The sequence below is a fragment of the Protopterus annectens genome, chromosome 8.part1, assembly GCF_019279795.1.
Source record: "Protopterus annectens isolate FY-2018-M chromosome 8.part1, PAN1.0, whole genome shotgun sequence".
NCBI lineage: Eukaryota > Metazoa > Chordata > Ceratodontiformes > Protopteridae > Protopterus > Protopterus annectens.
In genome coordinates, this window is record NC_056742.1 from 141,285,616 (window position 1) to 141,305,927 (window position 20,312).

The following is a 20,312-nucleotide window of genomic DNA, read 5'->3' on the forward strand; positions in this document are numbered from 1 at the left end:
CCTGGTGGACAACTGCCATTAACAGGCTTTATAATAAGAATAAGAAATTGTTGTCTAAGAGTAAGAGGGAGCAGGACCTAAACTGGAAACACTCTCTCCTCAGCTTAAACAAGCAAATAAGACTTCTTGTAAAGTCCTCCAAAGCAAACTATGAATCCAAATTAGCTTCCTCAACTAAGGACAACCATAAGGCGTTCTTTAGTTACATCCATAACCTAAAAGGAAAGGTCCATATTTGCAGCAATCTGTTAGTTAATGATACCACATATACTGAGCCTGCGGACATAGCTAACCTGTTAGCCGACAGGTTCTGTGAAAACTTCACAACCCTGTCCCCACCACAAATACCCATAACATCCCTACCACCTGTCCCCTACCTTGTATCTCTAAAGAGCAGGTCATATACACCCTCTTTAAGGCCAAAAACACAGCATTTATGGGATTTGATAACATCCCAAGTTGCATCCTACATGGGCTTTAAAAAGAATAACAACACCATTGGGTATCTTTTCAATCATAGTCTAAGCACCATCTTCATACCAGCTGAATGGAAAAATAGCGACCGTTATCCCCTTGCACAAAGGTGGTGCTCCATTGACCCCAGGAGCTATAGACCTAGCAGACTCACTAGTCTTATCTGCAAGGCCATTGTGTGAATCATCATAATCATTATCAACAAAGATATAAGTAATCTCCAAATGCTTGACTCAGTTTGGATTTGTCAAAGGGAAATCATGCCTGTTAAACCTGGTGGACTTCTTTGAGACAGTCACCAAGGCCCTGGTATGTGACAGTAATAGAACCTGCTGGAGGGACAGATTTATCTCCCAGAGATTACCACACCTTTGGAACAGACTCCCACTTTATGTCAAACAGAGCACCTCACTGGCCTTCTTAAATGTAATCTGGATGATTGAATGGGTAACTGTAAATTCACCCCAGGGGTTCCACCTGTGTCTCTCTTGGACAGAGACAATATGTGCTGATCATGGAAACAAGGGTAGCACTTGACTAGGTTTGTAATGGCCCTAAGGCCATTAGCCTAGTAACTTCCTATGATCCTTTGTGCCTTGTTATAGCTATCTAACATAAATGTGCCAAGAGATAAGCTTTCAGAAAGGATAACCCAGCAATTACCAAGTGGAAAGGGCATCTTTAAGACAGAATCTCTGTTACTAAACATTTAGGAAGATAATGAATATGAATATGCCTTCAAGCATGTTTTCTTTATATACTTACAGCTGTATCTTAATTTCAGAAATGTTCTCACGCTATTTATTAGCATCTTCCAGCATTTGAAGCTTTCACTTTAACTAATCTGTTGTTTGCTTTATTGTGTTTGTATTACCTGGTTTGTCTAAGTTCACAAAGACATTCTGTGTTTCTTTGTGGCGTGCAACATCTTGAGTTTACTGTAGAAGGTGCTAGGCTGCTGTACTGTGCGTAATTATCACAGGCAGGTTTTTTGTTACTTCTCATTATTACAACTTTTGATCACAATGAAAGTTTTGTACTGTAATTACTTATTTGCATTCCATTTATAGGTTCATAGGTTCATAGGAGGGTACTAGGCTATTGGCCCTAGGGCCTGTATAAGCCTAGCCAAAAATGTATCCTGGCTTTTGCCAGCCAAGAAAATTATTTTCCTGTGCCCCTGTCGAGCACAGCCACAGAAGTGATCCCCAGGGTGAATTTCCTATCTCCCATCCAATCATCAAGATTTTTCTTGAAGAGTGCTAATGAGGAGCTCTGTTTGACATAGACAGGTAGTCTGTTCCAGAGTATGGGAAGTGTCTGGGACAGGAATCTATCCCTCCAGCATGTTCTGTTTATTGTGGTGATAAGGTTTAGGTCCCTAGAGCGTGTAGCTTGGAGGGATTGGGATTTCTTTAAGTGGAGCATGTCCAACAGCTCTGGGTTTGACATAGCTTTGTATGTTAGGCAGAGATTGCCTCTGAGTAGGCGATATGTGATGGAGTAAAGCTGGAGTTTTTTGAGGCGGTCTGCATAGGGCATCTGTTTGAGGCCAGTAATCCTCTTTGTGAGGTATTTCTGTGGCCTTTCCAGTTGTTGCAGATGTCTTGTGAGGTACATACCAAAAGGAGCGTTGTACTCTATAATGGGTCTAATGAGTGATGAGTAGAGAGGAACAATGACCTCTTTTTTTCTGGATGAGAAACCTTTTGTTAAGAGGTGAGCCACGTCGAAGGATTTCCTGACCACTGTGGCAATGTGATTATCAAAGGAGAGACTACTGTCCACCTGTGTCCCAAGGTCTCATCACATTTTCGGCGTTAAGTAGACTACCAGCTATGTGGTAGTTCATGGGTACAGAATTTGTACCAAAGGGGATGACAATATACTTTTTGGTACTGAGCTTCAGGCCATGGCTTTGACACCAGGCATCTGTCTCAGTGAGGCCCTTTTGTAGTATGTCCACATCATTAGGAGTTTTGATTATGGCTCCTAGTTTGCAGTCATCTGCAAATTTTGTTAGCCAAAGACCTTCTCTGTTAGCCTGTACTTCAGAGAAGTAGATACCAAACAGGAGAGGACGCAGGACTGAACCCTGTGGTACTCCACTTGTCACTGGTCTGAAGTCGGATTTGGAGTCTGCTACTTTCACAATGTGGGTTCTGTCCGTGAGCCAGTTGGCAACCCATCTTGTGACATAGGGATTTATACCTAGTTTAGTGAGCTTATCTATAATTCCAGAGTGGGGGATGGTGTTGAAAGCCTTGGCGAGATCTAGATAAGCTGTGTGAACCACCTTACCCTCATCTATGGCTTTGCTGACTGCTTCAAAGAAGTCAATCAGGTTTAGGAGACATGATCTGCCTTTTACAAATCCAAACTGGGTAGGGTCCAGAGTTTGGAGATTACCAATGTCTTTGTTTATGAGTTCCATGATGATACGTTCCATGGCCTTGCAGACCAGGCTCGTCAGGCTAATGGGGCGGTAGTTCCTGGGGTCCATCGTGGCTCCTCCTTTGTGGAGTGGGATAACCGTCGCGGTGCACCATTCAGTGGGCACAAAGCCCCCTTCTTGGTGTTGCATTAGTCAAAACAGATGTCTGCCATTACTTGCATTTGACTCTGAGCTCATGTATGAGGTTATCCAGGTGCTTGGATTAATTTTTAAAATACTAATACTGCAGTACAGCATTGGGAGGCAGGGGGTGCTGCATTACTGAGAATAACATTGTTTGAATGAAACAAAAAGCTGAGGTCGTAACTGGTTGAGTTGTAAGTAGCCCTGATGGATGTAAAAGATCCTATGGCACTTATTGAAATGAGTAGGGAGTCTTTATTAAAACAAACCAAAATAAAAAGTTTATTTACATTTATCATAAAGCATCATTATTTAACTATGTGCATAATAACCAGAAGAAAAAGAACTAGTTAATGAACTTTTTGTTACAGAATTTTCATCTCAGTCCCCATACCCTTTTATCCAGATTCAGAACTTAATATTATCTTTAATTTCATAGCATAACCCATTTCATATTAGATAACACCTCTGCACATCTGGCTTACCATAATTTCCTTATGCAATCAAAAAAAATCATTATATCACATTCATTAGCATCTCTTTGTTTCAAGTTTTCATAACGCCAATAAAGAAATATTTCATTTTCATATCTCATAAACTTTATCTTCCTGAAATTTTTCTCCACTATTTTCCAAAAAGAGCTTTGCCTTACTACAGTCCAAAAACATGCTCCATGAATTCAATTTTGTTGCATATGTAACACATCCTTTCTTCCATTTGCTTGTACATCCTATAACTATGATTTATTTAGTGAGAAATCTCCCAATAAATTCCTCACATGCTCTAACACCTCTGTCTCTTTCCCTTCTTTTCTTTATTGAGACCTCATATTCCTCTTCAGGCCTTCCTAAGGATCTATATAAATAAAATGTTTCATAATACCTTCATACCATTCTTTTTAAGTCTTCTCCAGATGTTCCAATCTTACCTTCCATTCTTTTAATGTCCTTCAATAAAAAGTTCTTGCCCTTTTCTGCCATGTTTTTACTTACTACTTGAAACCATTCCTAATACACATACTTGAGAATACTTGGGATTACTTTATCCTCTTCTTTTAAGAGCTTCATAATCCAGAAAAATGCAATAACTTGGATAAATAACTGGATGTATTAATTCCACCCTCCTTTCCCTCTCATTATAGATTACCCCCTTCTAGAGGTGTTTAACCTGGATCCCCATATCACCATGAAAAATAAACATATCAAAATATCCATCTTGGTAGGAAACATATAAATCTCACTTGTGTAACTCAGTTTTTCTAAAAAAAAAAAAAAAAGAATGAAAAAGTTATTCCTTCTTACTATATAACAAAGCATATCACCTTCATTCTTTTTTTCATTTACTGAATGTCATCCAAAATTCTTCATTTGTTCCACTGGCTGCTGTTTCCATCTTACCAACTTTTGCATATAATATACACTTCTTATAATTTTCTATTCCATACTGGAAATCTCGCAATCATTTTCAATTTCTGTTATAAAATTCTCTATGTATTTTACTTGTCTTCCTAATACTAGGATTATGTCTTCCTTTTCTCTAGTGCACCCCCTACCCATTTGAAAAGTGTAGAGGAAGTGCCCTGGACATATTTCCCCTAGGCAGTATGAACACCACCTTGGGTCTCCCCTGAAAAGTGGCTACTGGCCGAATGGGACAAATCCAGTCAGCAAAAAGTTAAAAAATAAATAAATACCATTGTTTATTATCTCTACTGTGCTGCTACAATGTATGCCCATTAATTTACATCTACTTTTAGTCTTCATGCCTCAGTAAGTGACTGTATCTTTTTGATGTCCCTTTTACCCAAACATTTGCTTGTCTCATCATTTGTTAGCCTAAAACAGAGCTTGGTATTATACAATAAAAACGCAGTATTATACAATAAAAAGGCATTGTGAGATGGATAATTCCCATTATTGTATAGTCCTGCCTCAAAATGCAACTCTGACTTCTAATCAGCTGTCAGTGAAACAGATGATAAGGAAGGAAATGTACCCTGACAAATAGTTTATTAATTGGATAAATAGCTTATTTTTTCATTGTAATCTGGTAGAAACGATACATTTGTTAGCCACAAACTGGAAAATATTAACATATTAATATCCATAATATTGTTAATTCTAGAAATCATACGTATGATATTATATATTTTGATAGGAGTTGCATTCATTGTATCACTATGTGTTTTGTTGCACAAACTGCATTTTCTGTACCTGAAAGTTATAGCAAATGAGTTTGGCTCTTCTCTTTTTCGTATTAAGAAAGCCCCATCCCGAGGAATTCGCATCAGCATCTCTTCGGCTTCTCCTCTGCTCAGGTTACCATAGTACCACCTTAAAACAAAAGCAGAAAGTAGATGTCACTAGAAAAGCATTAGAAAAATAACAAAAATGCTCAGCAAATCAAATAACAATGTAGTTTCTCTTTATGGGATTATCCTGGTCCTCCCTTATAGTTTCAAACATCTTACCATCAGCTATTATTTATGGCACATTTCTATGACATTTATTTATAGTAAGAGTCATAACCGTGGTGCAATTTATTCTTGCATTTATTTAGTTTTCATTTTTTACTGTGGGAAGTACTCTCTGCGGGTTTCTATAGATATAAAACTTGTAGCAGTGGTACAGTGCCATGATTTCTTGGTAAATAGACTCTGGTCACCACTTTTGGACATACTACAGAGGTTGTTCCATTATGCACAATGATGAAATAATGTGTACCAGTACCAGTATGCGAAAGCTGATTAAGTAAACTCATGTTGCCCACATGTTGATAAGTTCCTTTTCCAGTATAAAGCATAATATTAAAATAAGGTGATGCTGCATAATACAGGATGAGATCACAGTACAAAAACAATGTTCTCTTAAGTGGCTATAAGTTTAACACTTTCATTCATTTGCATTTAGCTGCATTTTGTTTTGTTACTTACTACCAGTTTTATATCTCTTTTCAAATGAAATTGCATGAAACAGAATACCTTGCCCTATGCATTATCCTTTCTTTTCCATACTACTACTACTGTCAAAGTTCACTTCATTATATAAAATCTGGAAGTTAATACAGGTCTGAAGCTTGACATTTCCAAGAGCTGCTTCCTGTGCCAATGGTATATAATTTGAATTGTTCCACCTTCATTTACCTACTGTGTGACCTTGAGCAAGTCACTTAACTAGACAATGCTTTGGGGCAATTGGGGATTTGAGTTAGGCTCCTTAATGGTCTTCTGGGCTGAATAGGTAGTAACTACCAGGGAACCTAATAGCAGCAAACTGACATTATTAATAGAAATATAATAACAAGTGTAGAAAAGTAGTCAGAACTTACTGGCTAGAAATGACTCAAAGATGATTTACAATTTGTGTGCAAGGGCACCTTGAAAAAGTGATCTAGTTTCTGGAACTGCCAGCCATACATTTCATAGACATCACAGTGTTTCTTACAATATACACCTTCTAGGGTATAGAAGAGGGAACAGAGTACTGATCCAGAGCTTAGTACCTAGCAGCAGCATTAAGTAAATTAGACTGAGGTCATGCAGATGTCAGGGCTCATAGATCATAAGGCAAACATAGCAGTCCTCTCCCTCCATCTTAGTGTTGGGGTTATGTAATATGGAAGACATGCAGTGGTCTTTGTACAGTGTTACTGGCAGGTACACAGTCTTGACAGCTATACTACTGTGCTCGGGTAAGTTACAGCCTTCATCACTGCCTGCCTGTTCACTCCTGACCTGCACACCTATACATTAGTGGACCAGGCTTTTCCATCTTCACCACAGGGGACATCAGACATCAGGTAGTAGAGGTCTCCAGCATGGAGCTGATTGTGTAGGGTGGTATGACAGATGCAGGGCTGTTATTCATTAAATGGAGGCATGAAATAAGCATCATTGCCCATGTCTGGATACTAGCACGTATCTGCATCTAATTTTTGTTGACTACACATTGAGTAACATCACTGTGTCACCATATTATGGCACCCACTAGGGCTGTGCCAAAGGATGTGACGTGCAGGTGTGTGTAGTTACTACTCTGCAGAGGCAGGTATACTCCAGGACTTGATGAGATAATACTGTCAGAACATAGGGTTGCTTCCTTTTCTGTTTCAGTGCAGTATGTGCCATTTGTGGTATGGGTTTTGCTGCAATATTTGTATACTATTCTTACTGCTACAAAAATAATCCACAGAAGGAAGACGACAATGGAACCTCCAAATGCTCTGGAAAAACTCTTTATTCACAAATTCCAAATTAAGGAACTTCATCAGAATAATTTGTTAATTAAAATCACCACTTTTTATATGCAGTATCAACCAATCAACATCCAGCACTTGACACATGACAAGTGCTGGATGTTGATTGGTTGATACTGCATATAGAAAGTGGAGATTTTAATTAAATTGTTCTGATGAAGTTCCTTAATTTGGAATGAAAGAGCTAAACCTGTTTTTGTGAATAAAGAGTTTTTCCAGAGCATCTGGATGTTCCACTGTTGTCTTCCTTTGTGTGGATTTGGAGTTTGTCTACAGCAACTGTTTTCATACAATATCTTGTGCCTTTTTTGCAGTGCAAAACACTCAGAATAATTGTGTTGTATGATAAATGTATCCCACTGCTTCCTGCATTCTTGCATTGCATAAGGTAAGAGGTATGACTGTGTAATTTTACGTCACTGTGCAATTTGAACAATGAACAAAATTTACACAATTATTTTCCAACAATTAACTCATTTACAGAATGTATTACTTTTAATGTATTTAAAGTAGGTACAGATGGAATTCAAAATTCTAAAGCTCACATATTTTGCTACCTGAAATATTTACAATAGTTTGCAGATTTATTATCACTTGATTGCTGAAGAATGTAAAAATGCTTGACATACTCTGATGCCAGATTGTCTATTCATTATACTCTGGTCTTTTGCTCTGCAGCAACAATTATGTCATTTGTGGCTTTTTATTTCCCACAGATTTTATATAATTCATACTTAATTTAACATTTCATAATCTTTGAAATAAATGGGCAATTTCTTTCATCTGGTCACAGAAGAGAACCCAGTAACATACTGCTACTAAATCCACATTCACCCTTATGACAAAAAGATAGTGCAGAATATTATTCCCTTGGATATGCAGTAGCAAGCCCTGCCCAGATAAAGCTGACTGCATAATTTTTGCATAACGCTTATGCTGTGTCATGCATAATTAATGAATAATCACAAGGCTCAGTCCTGGGACCTCTCTTGCTCGGTATATATTTCTCGGAGGTACAGGCCAACACAGAAGGACTGTGGCTGACCAAGTTCACAGATTACTGCAAACTGGGCACCATAATCGACTCTCCAGCCGACACAAGCATCCTCCAAAAGAGCCTCATAGAAACAGACAACTGGTGCCAGAGCCATGGCCTCAAGCTAAACGTCAAAAAGTGTATAGTCATCCCCTTTGGTAAAAACAAAGTGCCCACAAATTACCACATAGGTGGTAATCCATTAAGTACAGAAGAAGTAATTAGGGACCTGGGGACCCAAGTTGATAGCAAACTCCCATTTGACAACCACGTGGCCAAAGTGGTTAGAAAAACATTTTATATAGCCCACCTAATCATGAAGAGATTCACATCTAGATTAGGGGAGGTCATCGTGCCTCTTTACTCATCCTTCATCAGGCCCATAATCGAGTACAATGCCCCTTTTGGGATGTACCTTACCAAACACCTGCAGCAACTGGAAAGACCCCAAAAGTACCTCACCAAGAGGATCAAAGGGCTCAAACAGATGCCATATGCTGCCCGGTTAAAGAAACTCCAGCTCTACTCAGTGGCATACCACCTGCTCAGAGGCGACCTGTGCCTGACGTATAAAGCCATGTCCAACCCGGAATTAAGGGACATGCTGCACTTCAAAAAATCCAAATCCCATCGAGCTACACGCTCGAGAGACTTGAACCTCAGCACTGAAATAAATAGGACATGCTGGAGGGACAGATTCATAACCCAGAGGCTCCCTTCACTCTGGAATAAAATCCCAGTCCAGGTTAGGCAGAGTCCCTCATTGACTCTCTTCAAGAGGAATCTTGATGAGTGGATGGGAGATCGTAGGTTTACCCCAGGTATCACTTCTGTGTCACTGTTAGACAGAGGTACAGTATACTAACCTCGAAAAAGGGCATAGCAAAATTATTTTAAAATGGGTGGCGAAAGCCAAACACACTCTGGCTAGGCTTATAAATGCCCTAGGGCAGATAGCCTAGTATGAACCTATGAACCTGTTACCTCTGTGATCACTACACAGAGAGCAATTAATGAATATTTGTGCAGCAAGCAATTTCTGATTCTGTGATTCAGAACCATACTGCCTAACCTCTTTACTTAATAAGTTATCAAAAAATCAAGCATTTTACAGGAGAAAGGGTAAAAATATGAAGCAAAATCAGGGATATTGTACAAAAAAGGGACAACTGAAAAATTATTCTGTGAAAAAATTGGATGGAATACTATGGCACAAGGTAAAACTTTTACTGTAAACAAATACATTACTGCAATGTAAAAAACACACTTGTTTTCTTCACCAGCAGAGGCTCAACCAGTACCCTCTGTTGGTACCATGAACTAGTGCCACACCCCCTCAGCCATTCCTTCTACTGGAACACCAACCATGTGGCCAGATGCACAACACACCCCTCCTCCCTCCTGCCCAACCATTCAGCTCCCATTTCTATGCCATGCCTAGCCATTCTTGAACATTTTTAATTAAAAAATACTAATTTCTTCCTTTAAAGTGTAGCAAAATGATTTTGTCAAATGTAGCAAATAGTTGCAGCAGTTTATACCCTGCCTGTATGGAGTGCTACAACATTCAAGTTTTAGTTTAAAAAAATTACTTATAAACTAGTAGGAAGCTGATTGCTACAAATGCAGCAAGCAGTTGCTACAGTTTATACCCTGCTTGCATGGAACACTACAGCACTCAGGTTTTAGTTAAAAATAAAAAAATATCTTGTCTCTCTCTTTTTTTTAATACTACACACGGAGCAATACAGGGCTCAGGTTTGACTGTAAAAGTAATACTGACTTTTAAATACCAGTATTACTTTACTGACGGGGACTGGCTGATTGCGCCCTCCCAACAATTTGTGCCCAGATACACTACTGTCCATTAGCTTCTTCAACTCTTTTTTTACTGTTTGGATTCCACCATTGCAGTTCTGCTGAGAATCTCTGTATGGCAAGGCAGCAGCACTGCCAGCATCTAAACTACTTTGCTCAAGAATCAGGGGCAACGCCAAAAATAATGGAGGAACAAAGGTGTGAGGATCTTAACATTCTGAATCTGACCCTGCATTTAGAGATGGAAATATTGAAGGTAAAATTGGAAGATCAAGTGGACAGAGCCCACATGGAGTGCATGTAGCATCATTGTGATTATGTTCTAATATTCAGAAAAAGACAAGCCAGTTAAGGGCTGAAGTGGTGCACAATGTGACCTTAAGAATTGTTAAGCACCCCCTGCTGAAGTTGTTAAGGTCAGGTACAGCTCTTGGCAGTATAATCTGCCTATACTAAATAGCAAATGACAGCAGCAGTAAAACATGCTCCTAACTTGCTCTAATAAACTTAAAAAGTGGCAAGAATCACAGGATACATTAGCAAGCATGATTTAGTGACTTCAGTCTCTGATGGTTTGTCCAAAAAACAGAGATGTGAGGAGCAGACCAAAATTACAAAGCAATAATCTGAAAATTCTATGAAAAGCTGGACTGTTGAGAGGCATGGAGGTGAATATAAATGTAATGGACTGCATTACACTGCCTTTCTGACAGTTCCCTCCAACTGTTTTATGGCTTTGATAGCTGATAAAACACTTCACATTTTTCCCCTGTAATTAGTAATACATAGAGCAGATAAAGCTTCACGCACTACAAAGAATTATGATTGTGTCACCAATAATAACTTTGAATTATGTGTCCTTGATGTGAATGGCAAGCTCTCTAAGTGAATTTCTTAGCATCCGTGTCTTAAAGACATAATAAACAGATTATGATTGAGACCCACTCATAATCCTCTATGTTACTGAAGTTCCAGAGAAGGTCGAAGCAGGTGACTGTAGCTCTGTCCAAACTAATCAGGATGGACTGGATTACATTTGATACAAGTTAAACTGAATGGGTGGACAGATTATTCCTGCCTGGCAGGAATTTTGCAGATCACATTTTGGTGAGATTTGAATTACTTAAGATAAGACCTGTTGCTGACATTATTATGATGTGTGTATTTCCTAAAGGGATTTAAAACATGTGATAATCCCCAAACAGTGGTGGTACAGCATTTGGGGGTGCTGTACTCCTGAGTGTGTCACCCAATGAATGAGATGTTAATCTGAGGTCCCATGTGCTTGAGTTGGAGACAGATTGGGAGGATGTTACAAATCCCACAGCACTTATCAAAAAGAGTAGGGGTTCTTTATTAAAAAAAAAAACATTATGTTCAATACTGTTTAAAAACTTACATATTTACATATTTATACAGTGTACAAATTTCAATTCCATTCCATTATTGTCATACATTCATATATATCTTGTTTTTTCTTGATGATGTTAACCTTTTATCTTCATTATCTTATTTGAATCACAATCCTTTTTACAGAACCACCATCTTTTGTCTTTCGGCTTTTCCTGGTTAGGGGTCTAATTTTTCTTAAAATTACTGCTAGTCTACATTTATTATTAAACATGATTTCATTTAGTCTTTCATTCCAAATGGTCCACACAACATACCATAATCCTTTATCTAATTCATTAACATATCCCTTATTTTTAAGGCTATAATATGAATAATAATCATATCCCTATCTATTTCATTTACCTCCCTTATATTTTCAATTACAGTTTTTCCAAAAATTTTGTAACCTTTATGCATTGTAAAATACATGTTCTGTAGTTTCTTTTTTTCACCACAATATATACAAACTCTTTCACTGATTTTATATGACATATTTCCATTTACTGGTAATTTATTAATCACCAATCTGTATAAAAAAACCTTGACATTCTACTTGCTTATTACATTATGCTTTTTGTATTTTTATAGCTTTAACTATTTCATTCACATGTTCAGTCCAAGGACTAACACAATAATATAATAATATTGTATCATGATATTTCTATACCACACTTTCATCTCATTTTCTATTTCATCAATTTTTATTTTCCACAAAAGATGTTTTTTTCTTGATGATATCTCATGGTTTTATTTAAACATGATTTTCCTCCTTTGAAATTTTTAACATATCCCAGTGCCACTTATGTTTGCACTTTAGTAAATTTACTACTAACTTTTCATTTTTATCATTATCCAAAACAAAACTTATAAAGTCAAAGAAGCAGCATAAACAATTTGAGTTTACTAATCCTAAACCTCTATATTGGTTGTCCATGTATAAAACTCCTGTCTTCACTGGATTAAATGTTGAACCCCATAGAAAAGAAAAGAAAAAAACTTTTTGGTATTTCTTTTTATAGATTATTGGCAACATACAGACACTAGCTAAATATGTAATCTTTCCCAGTATAACTGAGTTAATCAAATAAATGTTTTATTAAACGATAGTTTACATGTTTTGGAAAAACAGCAAAGCTCCTTTATTCCACCTAGTATCCTAATCCAGTGTTCCTGACTTACATTTTTATCCTCAAATCTTATCCCTAGCACAGAGATTTCTTTCATTGGTAATGATACTATTCCTATCTTTACTATATCACCCAGTCCTTTACTTTTTTTCTTTATTCAAAGTCATGCTTATTATATTTAATCACTGAAGTACATAATACATAACTTCTTTCATCCAGACTTAGTTTCCCGTAATCAGTACAATATCATTTGCATAAATAAACATGACTCGAATTGTTTTTCCATTCATCCGTAATATAAGTAGCACCTCTCATGTGAAAACTTACATCTAATACTTTCAGAACAACCACAAATAATATACTACTCATAGGACATCCCTGATATATATCATTCTTTATATCAATTTCTTTGCTTAACCATCCATTCACTAAATTCTTACTTTATTTGTATTATATGCAAAACAACATACATTCTTAATTTTCTTACTAATGTTATACTCTTCCATACTTGACCACAAAAGTTCATGTTGTACTAAAGTTTTATTTAAATAACCTATCACGATCTTGCTCTTATCACTCCTATTTATAAAATCATCCACAATTTCCTTTATTATGAATAATAACTCCTGACATCCTTTTCCCTGTAAACTATATATGCTAGCTCCCATAATACTTTTTCATTTTATTTTCTATTCTCTTCTGGATTTTCATAAAAAATCTCATAATCTGTATTGCTCATTACTATGCTCCAATTTTCATTTTATCTTCCTTTTACATAGAAATTTATGTATGCCACTGCATGAATCTTTATACATAAAACCTTCATTTAACTACTCATTTATAACTTTTAAGAAGTATTTTTCTGCCAATCCATAGAATTCTTATAAAATTGGTATTATATTCCATCAGTCCTTAAAACTGACTGTAAATTAACTTGTCTAAGTATTATTATTATTTATTTATTTATTTATTTATTTACTGACATTTGTTAACTGGGTTTGTCCAGCTGGGCTTGTGGCCCATTTTCAGTGGAGCCCCGAGGAGAAAAGCTCCAGTAGTACATTTTAAACAAGTACAATTTTAAACAATATTAACATAACAGCAGTTATAGCAAAAAGATTCACATATGTTGGGTTACATGCATAAAGTTAAAGTTGCATTAAAAAGAAGCTAAGTAACAATTTTACATTGATATAGTTCAATAGGTTAACAATAACATTTTTTTCTTTGTATAAAATTATGCAAATGCACAGTAGACACATTGGAGAGTGAGAGAGGTGTAATGAGGTACTAAGTACGGTCCTTTTGAGGGTACATAAAGGGAAGGAAGACTAGGTAGGGTCACGGCAAGGGCAGGTTCTGGAATTGAGAAAATAAGCTTTTAGTTCATTTTTAAAGTGTGAGATGTGGCAGATTGAGCGTAAGTCAAGGGGAAGTTTGTTCCAAGCATGGGCAAGGGAGTGTTTGTAGAGTAGTTTGCCTACTGACCTTTTTAAGTGGTAGATATCAAGTAATTGTTGGTTAGAAGTACGGAGAGTCCGGGATGGGCTGTAGATGGAGACTAAGGAAGATAGAGATGGACAGAAGGAGGGTTATAAAGGATAGAGTGTAGCATATGAAATTGATAAGATAGCAGAAATTGGGGAAGTTCAAGCCATTGAAGAGAGTTAAAAGAAATGCAATGGTGTGAGTTGTATGGGGAGTTAGTAATGAATCTGGCTATTTTATGGTAAGCCTGTTGCAGTTTGTTTAGAGTGGAGGCCTGGATATTGGTAAGAAATGGGGCAGCGTATAAGAGGGAGGGGAGGAGGAGTGCCTGGCCCAGGGTAAGTCTAGATTCAGGGGTTAAGAATTCTTTGTTTCGATATAGCAGCCCTATGTGCTTGAGTTGGAGACAGATTGGGAGGATGTTACAAATCCCACAGCACTTATCAAAAAGAGTAGGGGTTCTTTATTAAAAAAAAAAAACATTATGTTCAATACTGTTTAAAAACTTACATATTTACATATTTATACAGTGTACAAATTTCAATTCCATTCCATTATTGTCATACATTCATATATATCTTGTTTTTTCTTGATGATGTTAACCTTTTATCTTCATTATCTTATTTGAATCACAATCCTTTTTACAGAACCACCATCTTTTGTCTTTCGGCTTTTCCTGGTTAGGGGTCTAATTTTTCTTAAAATTACTGCTAGTCTACATTTATTATTAAACATGATTTCATTTAGTCTTTCATTCCAAATGGTCCACACAACATACCATAATCCTTTATCTAATTCATTAACATATCCCTTATTTTTAAGGCTATAATATGAATAATAATCATATCCCTATCTATTTCATTTACCTCCCTTATATTTTCAATTACAGTTTTTCCAAAAATTTTGTAACCTTTATGCATTGTAAAATACATGTTCTGTAGTTTCTTTTTTCACCACAATATATACAAACTCTTTCACTGATTTTATATGACATATTTCCATTTACTGGTAATTTATTAATCACCAATCTGTATAAAAAAACCTTGACATTCTACTTGCTTATTACATTATGCTTTTTGTATTTTTATAGCTTTAACTATTTCATTCACATGTTCAGTCCAAGGACTAACACAATAATATAATAATATTGTATCATGATATTTCTATACCACACTTTCATCTCATTTTCTATTTCATCAATTTTTATTTTCCACAAAAGATGTTTTTTTCTTGATGATATCTCATGGTTTTATTTAAACATGATTTTCCTCCTTTGAAATTTTAACATATCCCAGTGCCACTTATGTTTGCACTTTAGTAAATTTACTACTAACTTTTCATTTTTATCATTATCCAAAACAAAACTTATAAAGTCAAAGAAGCAGCATAAACAATTTGAGTTTACTAATCCTAAACCTCTATATTGGTTGTCCATGTATAAAACTCCTGTCTTCACTGGATTAAATGTTGAACTCCATATAAAAGAAAGAAATACTTATGGTATTTCTTTTCATAGATTATTTGCAACATATAAATACTAGCTAAGTATGTAATCTTTCCCAGTATAACTGAGTTAATCAAATAAATGTTTTATTAAACGATAGTTTACATGTTTTGGAAAAACAGCAAAGCTCCTTTATTCCACCTAGTATCCTAATCCAGTGTTCCTGACTTACATTTTTATCCTCAAATCTTATCCCTAGCACAGAGATTTCTTTCATTGGTAATGATACTATTCCTATCTTTACTATATCACCCAGTCCTTTACTTTTTTTCTTTATTCAAAGTCATGCTTATTATATTTAATCACTGAAGTACATAATACATAACTTCTTTCATCCAGACTTAGTTTCCCGTAATCAGTACAATATCATTTGCATAAATAAACATGACTCGAATTGTTTTTCCATTCATCCGTAATATAAGTAGCACCTCTCATGTGAAAACTTACATCTAATACTTTCAGAACAACCACAAATAATATACTACTCATAGGACATCCCTGATATATATCATTCTTTATATCAATTTCTTTGCTTAACCATCCATTCACTAAATTCTTACTTTATTTGTATTATATGCAAAACAACATACATTCTTAATTTTCTTACTAATGTTATACTCTTCCATACTTGACCACAAAAGTTCATGTTGTACTAAAGTTTTATTTAAATAACCTATCACGATCTTGCTCTTATCACTCCTATTTATAAAATCATCCACAATTTCCTTTATTATGAATAATAACTCCTGACATCCTTTTCCCTGTAAACTATATATGCTAGCTCCCATAATACTTTTTCATTTTATTTTCTATTCTCTTCTGGATTTTCATAAAAAATCTCATAATCTGTATTGCTCATTACTACGCTCCAATTTTCATTTTATCTTCCTTTTTACATAGAAATTTATGTATGCCACTGCATGAATCTTTATACATAAAACCTTCATTTAACTACTCATTTATAACTTTTAAGAAGTATTTTTCTGCCAATCCATAGAATTCTTATAAAATTGGTATTATATTCCATCAGTCCTTAAAACTGACTGTAAATTAACTTGTCTAAGTATTATTATTATTTATTTATTTATTTATTTATTTACTGACATTTGTTAACTGGGTTTGTCCAGCTGGGCTTGTGGCCCATTTTCAGTGGAGCCCCGAGGAGAAAAGCTCCAGTAGTACATTTTAAACAAGTACAATTTTAAACAATATTAACATAACAGCAGTTATAGCAAAAAGATTCACATATGTTGGGTTACATGCATAAAGTTAAAGTTGCATTAAAAAGAAGCTAAGTAACAATTTTACATTGATATAGTTCAATAGGTTAACAATAACATTTTTTTCTTTGTATAAAATTATGCAAATGCACAGTAGACACATTGGAGAGTGAGAGAGGTGTAATGAGGTACTAAGTACGGTCCTTTTGAGGGTACATAAAGGGAAGGAAGACTAGGTAGGGTCACGGCAAGGGCAGGTTCTGGAATTGAGAAAATAAGCTTTTAGTTCATTTTTAAAGTGTGAGATGTGGCAGATTGAGCGTAAGTCAAGGGGAAGTTTGTTCCAAGCATGGGCAAGGGAGTGTTTGTAGAGTAGTTTGCCTACTGACCTTTTTAAGTGGTAGATATCAAGTAATTGTTGGTTAGAAGTACGGAGAGTCCGGGATGGGCTGTAGATGGAGACTAAGGAAGATAGAGATGGACAGAAGGAGGGTTATAAAGGATAGAGTGTAGCATATGAAATTGATAAGATAGCAGAAATTGGGGAAGTTCAAGCCATTGAAGAGAGTTAAAAGAAATGCAATGGTGTGAGTTGTATGGGGAGTTAGTAATGAATCTGGCTATTTTATGGTAAGCCTGTTGCAGTTTGTTTAGAGTGGAGGCCTGGATATTGGTAAGAAATGGGGCAGCGTATAAGAGGGAGGGGAGGAGGAGTGCCTGGCCCAGGGTAAGTCTAGATTCAGGGGTTAAGAATTCTTTGTTTCGATATAGCAGACCTAGTATCTGTTTTTTTTTTTTTTTTTTTTTTTATATACATTGGAGTATGTGTAGGTTGAACTTTAGTTCATCATTGATAATGACCCCTAGGAGTTTTGTGTGGGTGTCAGGTTGGATAGTTGTATTGTTAGAAGATGTAATAAAAAAGGAGGCTTTATGATGAGAAAGAGAATGAGGAAGGAAGAGTAGGAGTTTGGTCTTTTTGGGATTTAGGATCAATAGGTTGTGAGAGAGCTATTGTTCAGTGGATAGTAGGGCCTGTTGGGTCAGGGAGTGTAGTTCAGGAATGTTATTTGAGATGGATATAAGTGTGGAGTCGTCGGCATACTGAATAAGGGAGGATTCTTTGCATGAGGTGTAAGGATCATTGGTGAAGATGTTAAAAAAAGGGGTCCCAAGATGGAGCCTTGGGGAACACCAGTGGAGATGGGAAGGAAAGGTGAGGAGGATGAGAGCCATTTGACACATTGTTCCCTGCCAGATAGGTAACTATTAAACCAGGCAAGTGCGGAGAGGGATAGGTGGAGATTTGCGAGTTTGGATAGTAGTAGAGGATGAGAGACAGTACTGAAGGCTTTGGAGAGATCTAGGAAGAGACTGGAAATGTGTTTATTGTTGTCTAGGGCCTCTGCAATGATATGAGTGAAGGAGAGGAGGGCAGTGGTGGTGCTGTGGTGAGGACAAAATCCATGTTGGGTAGGATTAAGTAAGTGGTGTGTGAGGAGGTGATTGAGAAGCTGTGAGTGAATAAATGTTTCTAATATCTTGGAGAGGGGGGAAAGAATGGCAATGGGTCAGTAGTTTGAGGGGTCAGTGGAGTTTCCACCTTTATGAAGAGGGATAGTGAAGAAAGATTTCCAAAGTGTGGGGACAGTTGATTCCAGAATAGATTGATTAATTAGTATAGATATAGGATAGGCAATTGAGTCAACAGCAAGTTTTAGGAATGTAGGAGATAGATTGTCAGTGGAAGGAGAGCAAGGTTTTAGCTTGAGTAGTAGAGATTTGATGTAAGTAATGGGAACTGGCTCAAAAGAAAACAAAGTTGTACTAGTGGGACTTGGAGGGGTGGGTGTCGAAGTAGAGGTTGGCTTAGAGGTTACCAGATTTTGGATGGAAGAGATAAAGTGTTTATTCAGGAGGGTAGTTGTTTCCTGAGAGGAAGAGTTAGGGTATGGGGAGGGATTAGAGGGCTTTCCAGGATAGAGTATGTTGTTGAGAGTTGACCAAAATTTTCGAGGATTGGATTTGTTTTTAAGCTGAGCAGAGCTATAGTATAACTTTTTGTCATTAATTGTATGTTTTTTTTGCAAGGATCCTCAGTTGCCTGTATTTTTGAAGAAAAGGTGGTTGTTTAGTTTTAGTCCAGGTTTTCCAAGCACAATCTCTTTGTTTCAAAAGGGACCTAGTCTCTTTGGAGAGCCAGGGAGCATGGTTTGATTTTACTATGGTCTTCCTAGAGGGAGCTAAGGAGTTTAGAGTATTCATGAAGATGCTATTGAAAGTGCTTACAGCATCGTTTAGGGGGAGGTGTTTTAGGATGGACCAATCTATGTTGTGGAGAATGGAGTTAAATTGGGATAAATTGAAAGTCGATAGTTTTCGATAGTCTTTGATAAGGTGGGGTTTAGGAATATGGGAGTAGTGTCTTAAGATGGTGGTAGGGAGATGATCACTGAGGGAGTCAGGTAAGGTAGTGGGATTGTGGTATTGGTGGGGGGAAATGGTAAGGATCCAGTCTATGATGGAGCTGGAAGTGGAATTTTTATGGAAGCGAGTGGGAGATGTTATAAGTTGGTGGAAGTCGTGTAGGTGGATACTGAGTTGGGGGGAGTCAGTTGTGAGTTTGGACCAATCAATGTTGACATCCCCAAGGATAAGTGTCTCATATGGTATGTTGTGGGAGAACCAGGATAGGATGTTTTCAAGAATGGGCAGATTGTTACCAGGAGGAAGGAAGATAGAGGCAATTGCAAGTTTTTTGTGAGGATTCAGATGGCAGTTAAGGATGATTATCTAATTCATATAAGGAAATCTAATTTTCCAATTCCTTATTTTCTTGTTCTGTCAATTGTTTAACATGTAATGTTTTGTATTTTCTTTCTAACTTGAAACATTTTCTTCAAATAATTTGTTACACTATTCCTAATTTACCTCTCCTCTGTAATCTTTAACTTTTCTCATAATAGTATTCTCTTTAACTGTGTATCTCAAATAAGCGGATATATCTTCTTTTTTACCTTGTGAATAATATTTTGCTTAAATAATACTTTTTACTAATACTAATTTTATCTTTATTCTTTTCATAAATTCTCCATTCTATCACATATTTTATATCATTCCTTTACAAATCCTTTAAAGCATCCATACACATTGTTTAATAATTTATTTTTTTTCCACTTTTCTTACATTCTAAACAACATTTTTTATATATTATTTAAAGCTAGCCACCAGTCAGACCAGTGCTTATAACACCTTCTAGTGGAAATATGATCTTTCCATACACACATATTAATATTATATTCATATTAATTACTACGTAATCCAAAATTTTATAAAATATTTTTCCCTTTCTGTTAAATATTTTCACCGACTTTCTAAAAAATACAACTATGCCTAAACATAGATCCTTTCCAAGGGTCCA

The 20,312-nt window shown here is 36.3% G+C and overlaps 1 protein-coding gene across 2 annotated transcripts in view; it reads right to left on the reverse strand.

Moving 5' to 3' along the window:
- PLCG2 (phospholipase C gamma 2) overlaps window positions 1-20,312 on the reverse strand; it is a 1,878,649-nt gene that overhangs the window by 386,758 nt on the left and 1,471,579 nt on the right. For both annotated transcript variants that reach the window (XM_044081788.1, XM_044081789.1), the window contains exon 20: window positions 5,266-5,385. In XM_044081788.1, the coding sequence (XP_043937723.1) occupies window positions 5,266-5,385 (120 nt within the window). The remainder of the gene's footprint in view (window positions 1-5,265; window positions 5,386-20,312) is intronic.